The sequence below is a fragment of the Octopus bimaculoides genome, chromosome 1 (assembly GCF_001194135.2).
Source record: "Octopus bimaculoides isolate UCB-OBI-ISO-001 chromosome 1, ASM119413v2, whole genome shotgun sequence".
In the NCBI taxonomy this organism is placed as follows: domain Eukaryota; kingdom Metazoa; phylum Mollusca; class Cephalopoda; order Octopoda; family Octopodidae; genus Octopus; species Octopus bimaculoides.
The window spans coordinates 159,228,919-159,238,983 of record NC_068981.1 but is presented as its reverse complement, the minus strand read 5'-3'; the positions used below and the strand labels follow the sequence as shown (position 1 = coordinate 159,238,983).

General features: G+C 31.4%; 1 protein-coding gene across 1 annotated transcript in view; it reads left to right on the top strand.

Annotated features, from left to right (window-relative positions):
- LOC106884406 (integrin beta-2) overlaps positions 1–10,065 on the top strand; it is a 41,893-nt gene that overhangs the window by 7,097 nt on the left and 24,731 nt on the right. The window contains exons 2-4 of the mRNA XM_014935769.2: positions 6,689–7,019; positions 8,677–8,759; positions 9,292–9,396. Coding sequence (XP_014791255.1) covers positions 6,965–7,019; positions 8,677–8,759; positions 9,292–9,396 — 243 coding nt within the window. The 5' untranslated portion in view covers positions 6,689–6,964. The remainder of the gene's footprint in view (positions 1–6,688; positions 7,020–8,676; positions 8,760–9,291; positions 9,397–10,065) is intronic.

Genomic DNA, 10,065 nt, shown 5'->3' with positions numbered 1-10,065 from the left:
GTATCCAGGTATGGGTGGCTTGTCTGGTATTCTTTGAAGAAAGCTGTCTAGACTCCGTTTAAAGCTGATAGGATCTGTTTCCTCTTTTATCTGTTTCAGGATAATGTTAAACAGGGCAGGGCCTACTGAGGAAAAGATAACTAAGTTATTTTATTAAATTCTTTGTTATATTTAAAATTAATTGAAAGAAGCACAGAGTATCTCAACAGAAATATGGTAACAAAAGGGTTAATAAAGTTATGCCAGATTGTCCTTATATAAAGAAAAAAAATGTCAAAAATTATAAATTTTCTTAGTAATAGATAATGAAGAATATGTAAGTAAAGACCTCAGAATTTTCCGTCATAATATTCTAGTATTCTTAATTTTCTACTTCCTCATTATCTGAAAAATTATTGGTTTCAAATTTTTGCACAAGGCTGGCATTCTCAAGGAAGGGGCTAAATAAGTTACATCAACGCCAGTGCTCAACTGGTACTTATTTTATCAACCTCAAAAGGATGAAAGGCAAAATTGACCTTGGCAGAATCTAAACTCAGAACATGCAGACAGACTAAATGCTGCTAAGCTTTTTGCCTGGTGTGCTAACATTTCTGTTAGCTTGCCACCTCATAACTTGAAACAATATTAAGTGCATTGTATGACACCAGTTGTTCATTATATAGAAAAACATTTGAAGGGCATTGTATGACATCAGTTATTCACCTTGTGGTAAGGTTACCCACACATTAATGACAACCTATACTGACAGCAGCCAACACTTCTAATTGATTTCACGTTACTTCTGTCTCCCAAGCTAATTATGTGGGAGGAAAGTCACTACAAAAACAAAATTAGATGACAAATAGATAAGACTATGTACACATGTTTAACATTGAAACAGACCCATTACAACTAGCATTGCTCTTAGCTCATATCTAATCTTTCTAATTTGTAGTTCTGTATAAATTATAAATATTACATAAAATAATATTTTTTATATAAAATATTTTACATATATAACAAATATTATTTACAACAATAAATTCTATGTAAAATATACTGCATATATAAGATACTAAATACATAAAATGTATTTTTACATAAGTAATTTTTTTTTACATGAAGTATACTTATTACAACAATAATTTTAAGATAATATATATTTTTACATTAAGTACATTTATTAGAAATTTTGTGGTTTTACATAAAATATTTAATAAGTAACTATTTAGCTACAAGAAGGCAATGAGCTGGCAGAATCACTCAAACTTTAGAAAAAATGGCTTGCAACATTTCTTCTGGCTTTTTGCATTCTGAGTTCAAATTCTGCCAAATTTGATTTTGCATTTCATCCTCTTGGAATTAATAACATAAAGCATCAATCAAGTATTAGGATCAATGGTATCAACTAACCCCAATCTCTCAAAACTGTTGGCCTTGTGCCTTAATAAAAACCCATTATTTAGACATAAGTCAGTGTTGATCAAGCATTATCAATATGTCTCAACACCGAGCATCATATATTTTTGAATGTTTGAGACTACAATGTTCAATATGTTTATCTTTTCTTAAAAGACTATAGATGGTATAGACATGTGGCTGCTGTTATTTCTAGCAGGCTGAGTGACCACAAATAGGTTTCCTGCTAGATAAACTCTTATTAGTTATACAGTGCTGAAAGGTTTTAAGATATTCAAAGCACTAGACTTACTACATTACAATATGTACCTTTCTACATATATATACTTTATAGGTGTGGCTGTGTGGTAAGAAGCTTGCTTCCCAACCACAGGTTCTGGGTTCAGTCCCACTGTGTGGCACCTTGAACTGATCAAAGCCTTGTAAGTAGATTTAGCAGATAGAAACTGAAAGAAGCCCATTGTATGTATATATATGTATGTATGTATGTATGTATGTATGTATATATGTGCACGCATCTTTGTGCCTGTGTTTGTCCCCCCATCACCACTTGGCAACCAGTGTCAGTGTGTTTATGTCCTCTTAACTTAGCAGTTCAGCAAGAGGTTGATCAGTTCTTTGGTTTTCTTCTACTGACTTATTCATAATAAAAAAAAAAAAATCCTATCAAGTGGAATATTATTTGACAGAGATTAGGCTGTTACGTCTTTGACTTGTTTATCTCTATGTTTCATTCCTTGTTGACTTGCTGGTTTCATTGTTTTGTCAGTAGATGAACTATCAGAGAATTAAGTCATATTCATAAAGATCATCTTTGAATGTCAGAAATAGTAGAGTACCTGACTGAACTTTCAAAATTTATTTCTGTTTTACATTTTATTTCCAAAACCAACATTAGTATGTGAACCAAGAGAATTTGTTTACATGGAAATCAGTTAGAATAATGACAAGAAAAAAATGATGAGGTGAGATAGACGTCTTTGATACAAGTAAAAGAGATTGCCAAATAGGTGATGGTTATTGGAAGAGTTTGGGGAGTGGTATTAGAAGTCATTGTTATCAAAACTTCATAGAAAGGAGTGAGCAGAGAGAATAGATTCTTGGTGTACACAACTACCACATTATGGAGAAAAGTTAGTGTGGGGTGTAAAATTTATGAATTTATGGTTTTATATCAAAAATAGAATAATTATTATTTATACCAGAATTATATCATTATTATCTACATTAGAATGTAAGGCAGTAAGCTGGCAGAATCATTAGTATGCTGGACAAAATGCTTAGTAGCATTTTATCTGTTTTCATGTTCTGAGTTCAAATACTGCTGAGTTTGACTTTCCCCTCAAATTTCAGGCTTTGCGTCTATAATAGAAAACACTATCGATATTAGAATTGTAACTTCACCAAAGACAGAATATTTGTTTCACATGATAAAAGCATAATTCGTTTCTTTATAGTTTTCATTTAACTGCATTTATGCTTCTGAGGATAAATAACGCTCGAGGCAGGGGACTTTTTTTTTTTGCCAGACTATTAAGAAGTTAGTTCAAGTTAGAGTATTAACTACCTTAACTAGGGTGGAGCACCCCTTACCCTTGAGCATAACTCTGCCCTCATTCAAAATTGAAACCATCTGCTGATGAAATCTCTAAAAATCTATGCAGAAAAAAATCCAGTTTAAGTCTTTGGTAATTCAATTAAAATTTTAAAAAAGGATTTAAGCCTCTAGTAATTTAATGTTAGTTAAAAAAAAAAGAAAGAAAAAAGAAAAAGAAATTGTTTAAGCCTTCAGTAATTTGATATAATGTTGCAGGCTTATGGAATTGTAAAATTAAAATTTCATTATTTTTCTCAGTACAGATTAAATTCTGCATGTTGCTATGCATTTGTAATTTACCCCTGATACAAAAAGTTTCTTTACGCCTTATTTAAACTAACGATATTTACAAAAGTGCTGAACATTTCATAAGAAACAGTAAAGAAATCAAGGAAGATCTAATTTGAACCTCACAACGTCCTATTCTTCTAATTTGATAAATTTTAAAATTAAATGCTTCTGTAACAAATTATAAAACTACAAATGCCAATAAGAAAAGATGGTGTACATCTCAATTAATATTAACTTCTTTGCAAACCAGAGACACTGTACCTATGTAATGTTGTTGTTTCATCATAAGTCTGCTTTGATCAAGCAGCTCTATGGAGAAAGGCATTCCATTCATGACCATCCTATCTTTTCCCAAAGCATAGGAAACTCAGAATCACATTATCCAATCTATTCTTTTTAACATATTATACTCTAATTTGAAGGAAATTTAACTATTACATCTAGCAGGTTGAATGGCCACATAAAAATTGGCTAGCATCATTATATAATAAATTAATATGGTTAAATTTAACTGAAATAGTGGGATGCTGATTTACATTTCTAATAGTAATTAACTTTATCTCTCTTACATTCTGATTTCAAATCCTGCAAACGTTCATGTTTGCCTTTCATCCTTCTAGCATCATGAGAAATAAACATTAGTCATGCACTCATAGGAATTCAATCAACTAACTTCCTTTCTTATAAATTTGTGGCTTTTTACCAAAGTAAGAATCATCTCCAATATATGTGTGGCTTTGTGCCAAAGTAAAAAAAATAATCAATATTTGTAATCATCAATAAACAATTTAGTTTGGCCTCACTCATCTTGATTTATGAAAACAAAATATTTTATTTACAAAGTATTACAGTAATATAAACATTTATGGAGCCATCGTATGGTTTAACTCACTTTGTCTTGTAATAACGGTTTCAAATTTTGGTACCAGGCCAGCTATTTCAGGGAAGGAGTAAGTCAATTACATTGACCCCAGTGCTCAATTGATACTTATTTTATTGACCTTGAAAGGATGAAATGCAAAGTCAACCGTGGTAGAATTTGAACTCAGAAGATAAAGATAGACAAAATACTACCAAGCATGTTTCCCAGCCTGCTAACAATTCTGCCAGCTCACTGTCTTACTCTGTCTCATAATAATAAACTAAGAAATCAATTCAGTACATAATTTCTCTCATTCTTATCAGATTTCTTAACATTATATAACAGCACTCCAATTCACATTTCTCACTCACTCCCCTTGTTTCTATGTTGTCTTGTATATTTTGTCACACTATGATAATTGAAAAGTGGAATGGAAGGATAGATAAATATTTGTTTTATACACATATTGAAACACGCACTATATCTGACGATATTTAAACATGTATAAGTTGCAAAAAGGAAAAAAAAAAAAAGTTTCATAAAAGAAAACATAAATGAAATGACCCAAGATGTTTACACATGTGTTAAAGTTTAGCAAAATAAAGTGAAATGATACATTCAGTAATTACAATGCATTGAATAAGATGAATTAAAAACTATTTTGTGTAAAGTTCTTATAGTGCAATGGTTTTTCCATGTTTAGAAACATAATACACTGTGTTTTAATTACCATGGGGACAAAGTGTATTTTACAACAAAAAAAAAATGACATTGACAGACAGACATAGAGATGGGTTTTTTATGACTATAACAGACAGCAACTATTGAAGCTAGCCTTTGTACGGAACAACACTCATAATTTAATTTCAGATATAGTTCTTACACATTTTCTGTGACACACAAAAAAAAAAAAAAAGTTGATTTTGAAATGGCACAACTCTCTTCAGGCATCTTGGGATATATGAAATTAGTATTTTTTATCTTTTTTAAAAAAATTTTCTTTATTCTTTTTCTTTCTTACTTTTTTTTTTTTTTTCATAATTATTTTCGTCAGATTTCTGTATAATTATTTATTTAAAATTACAAAAGAGCTTAAAGCAAAAAATGTAGCTTTGGCAATAAAAAGAAAATACCAGAAACAAACAAGACCAAATTTATTAAATTATGAAACTTTCATAGGAATCTGTATTAAGCAAACTAAATTTCTCAGTTCTACTAATGCCTTCAAAAAATATAAAATCATCATCATCATAATCCTCCTCCTCCTCCACCTCATCATCATCATCATCATCATCATTATTCTACATCCATTATTCCATGTTGGTATGGACTGGATGGGTGGGCCTCATGACACTTGCTGTGGTCATTCATCAACTGTTACACACACAATAACATAGAAATCTACTAAACTTTGTTGCTGTGTATGTCATGATTTGTTTTCTTTTGCTAACATTTTTACAGTTGAATATCTTTCTTATTGCCAACCACTTTACAGTGTAGACTGAATACTTTTTATCATGCCACAAGCATCAGAGAGGTTTTCTGTGGCAAGACCAAACTGTCTCCTCTAGCCTGCCTCAATTTTATTTCAGAGTTACTGCTCTTCTAGATGGGTTGCCTGTAATGTAAATTGGAGCAGCCCTCAATCTCCATTCATTCGTCACATTTTTTGCTACAGAATTAAATTTTTTTCTTATTATGATGATATTAATTTCAACATGAATTTTGAGTTGACTCAAATGAATGAATGAATGGATAAACAAAGTCAGCCAAAGCTTTATTTATTTATTTATTTATTTATTTATTTATTTATTTATTTATTTGTTTGTTTGTTTATATTCCTGATACTATTACAAGAATTTTCTGTAATTTAAAAAAAATCTCCATGGATGAGTATCAAGCTTCAACTCCATCCTTAATCACTTCACCATATCTGCACTCATATGTTAGTCACATCAACCCAGGCACATCTGTTGTAATGTTGTCACACAAGAGATATATGATAAAATCTCTACACAAATTTTTATACATATTGAATGTTTGTGTAGCTGAATGAAGTGAGCTGCTTGCTCAATTGTGATAGATTTAAATTCAATGTCCATTATGTCTCTGTGCAGAACAATTCTGTTGACGTAGCTGTGAAGAATAAAGATATTGGGAAAATTACTGGTGATAGACATCTTATCAAGAGGAAGAAATGTCTGTCATCTGTTTAACCCTTTAGTTACCATACTTCTGTTGAAGTACACTGCCTTCAATTAAATTTTTGAAAAATGATGAAGTATTTTGTAAAATAACTTTGTCAATTTTAGGCTGGGATTTGGAACATAAAATTAGAAAGGAATTTTGATGGAAGATCTTAATTTAGATCACTTTAACGGAAGAAGTTTTATTCATGGAATCAAAGATGGTCTCAGTGTAGTTGGTATTTAAAGGGTTAATGCAAAACCTAAACTTAAGTTGAATAGCAATTCTAAGAATTCATCTAATTCCAGAAAAATATTAACATTTCTTTATTTTTTGTTTCTCTTTTGCAGATTCAAGTTAGTCTAAAGTCAAAAGGATTAACGGATTAACCAGATGATTTAAAACACCAGATTGAAAGAAAAACAAAAAACTTCATAGCACTGAATTTTCACTTTAGTTTCATTCATTTATATTCAAGACATATTCCAGTAAACAAACTTTATGAAATTCTATAGAATCCCCACTCTATATTTGTATGCTTGTGGATGGATTTGACTTCTAGCACAGAGTAATTTCTTTCACTTTGTATTTCATAAGAGTTTGTTGTTTCTGGAATTTAAGTAATCATGTCAAGCCAAATAAACTTTTGTCTTTTGTTGATATGTCTTTTTGCATACAATGGTAAGTTTTACCTTTAATATTCAATCTAATGAGGATTGCTGGTTGATATAAATTATCAGAACAATTACCAAAATGCTTTGTAATATTTAACTCCTTATCATTCAGATTACTTTGTCAAATGTCATGCTAATTTATTCACATGGTTTTGAATTAAATACCATTAACTTGTAGCCTCAAGATTTCAATGATGTGATTGCTTATTTTTAGAAAGCCATTGTAGGGTAAGTGTGAAAAGCCAGATCTGGCCAGTTTGAACATACGGCAAGTAGTATACTGAGACCAGATATGGCCAGTTTAAATGCTAAAGGATTAATTATGTCTGTTTACATTCCGAGTTCAAGTCTTACTAAGATTGGCATGGTGTTTTGTCCATTTTGGGGTCAATAAAATAAATATCAATAACATACTGAATTTAAGCTAATTGGTGACACCTGCTTTTATGGTTTCCGTCCATGAGCTATTGTTAGAAATCAATAATTTATCTAATATAAAATGATGGAGTGACAGAAACAGAAGCACACCGAACTAAATGCTTTATACTATTTAGTTTGTCTATCAACACTGCGTTCAAGATTGCTGGAGTTGAATTTGAACATCATCCCTTCTAGGTTGATACTGATAAAACAAGCACAAGTCATACACTATAATAGATGTAATCAGTTAAATGTATGGAATCTAAAAAGATGAGTTGTAAGTCTAAATAGTAATGACCTGATTCAGCTTTTGGTTATGACTGTTGTTATGATATTTTATACATTTATTTTGCAAGATTCCTGATGTGCCTGTGGTTATTTGGCAAAAAAAGATAAAATGATTATCCTGAAATATAACAATGTTGTTATGACCTCCTCACTTACTCCACTTCCTTGAGAAAGGCATGAATGCCATAGCTCAAACCACAAAAGCTCAATTATTTCACTCTCACACACAAAAATATTGAAGCATTAAATTCAGCTTCACAAATTTACAGATAAAAAAAAGTTTTTTTTTTTTTTTGTCTTTGCTTTTGTGTTAATCAAAGAAAAGGGAGGGCAGCATCCAAGATTTCTGAGAGGAATGAGGAAGCTATTCTCAGACTGGAGACTAGGCTTGTATGCTTGCAATAGAAAGGACTCCTCTAAAGAGAAGTCCAACAGCTAATTAGTGATGTTAAATGTGTAACAGATTAAGTCTACACCAAACCAAGTTCTCGCTGTTGTTTAATATCAAGTAATCTTTGATCAAGCAAACCTAGAATTAGAATCAATTATTTTTCAGCAATAATCATCATGTCTTTTTTGTATATCCAAGAAGACATTGTCCAACACTTCCTTTCCTTTTAAAGACAGTATTGTGTAATTTGAGAGAGATTTGACTACCGCAATTTCTAAAAAGTTGAGATTTCCTTATTGGCTCAACACCTGCCAATTATACAGTAACCAAGGATGCTGAGATAGTTAGAACACCAAACTTAATACAGTGTAATGTGTAGCTATGTATTTCTAGATACTGAGTTCAAATCCCAGTGAGATCATCTCTCTAAATGTTATTCCTCCATAGTTGACAAAATAATTATTAGAATCAAGTACATATAAAGTGAGATTTCTATATTACAAAATGATTATATAAATAGGCAATTAAACAATCCAGATCTTTGCAATGTCTTTTTTGTCTTCAGTTGCTGGTAATGATTGCATTCATGAGAAAACATGTGGGAGTTGCATACAACGCAATGGGACATGCAGCTGGTGCCTCTCTCCTGTAAGTTATTGTGTGTTTTTATGCAATACTTCAACATTAGAAAAATTATATTGAATTCTTTTAAAATTAAACACACACACACACACACACACACACACACACACACAAACACACACACACACACACACACACACACACACACACACACACACACACACAAACACACACATGTATATGTACAGATCATGTATATTACATTGTACAAATTTAGACAATTTTTTTGCTTATCTGTTTTTCTTCAGTGTTAAATATTTTTACCTCTAATTTTCCATAATAACATGGGTTAAATAATTTTCATGTGACATGTGTTTAAAAAAACAAACAAACAAAAAAACAGTCTCTGAAACCCCAGGAATTGAAAGTTCTTTAATGTGATGTCGTTACTCATAAGAAAGCTAATGGTGTATCATAACTTATCCAAGTTGGGATGTAGATATATAAAAGAAAAGATACCTATTACTTTGCCATTCTAAGTGTCATTCAATCCACTTACCATTAACAAAAAATATTAATTGTATTATTCAAATTCAAGGATTTCCATGGTGCCTCAAGATGTGAAACCAGAGGAACTTTACTGAGAGGAGGCTGTTCTGAAAGTTCAATCTATCAGTCTGTGAATGAAGCTCATTTGAAAAAGGTAATAAATGTGTATTCCTGAATGTAATTTTCCAACCAAATATTTTTATGCAAATATGTAAACTTTAATAACAGTAGCAACTTTAAGTGTAAAACCTAACATTTTGCCTAGTTAAACACTACCACTTGGGTGCATTTAGTTGAATTCACTATGTTACAAGTATTCAGACTAAGCCTCTGGTTTGAGGCCTGGTAGGTAGAATTGGTAAATAGAAGAAACTGTGAAAGTCTGTCAGAAGAACCATTCCTATTTTTGCATAAGCCTTTAAGCCAAGTCCTCTAGTCTGAGGATAATTAACAGCCTCAAAGCTCCTAGAAAGGGTGCCCTTCCTCATCTGATTAAATCATAAAAAAAGTTGCTACTACAAAAATCTCTACTCTAATGAACTAGCTCCCTGTATATCCTTACCTTCTCCATCCAGACTGTCTCTCTCCACCAGTCACTATTCTTCTTGTCACCATTACTGTGTCTCATCCTGCAAGCCCTTCACAAAGCACATTTCCTGGTCCTTGCTTTCCAGAATGACAGCTCCCTGAAATTCTTTCCTACTTATGTTTTTTTTTCTGCAGATATTGACTTAAAAATGTTCAAATTGAATGTCAACTACATCAATCACCAAGAACAAATTGACAAGTTTATAGACATAGTTCCTCTTCTTTTGATAAGCTT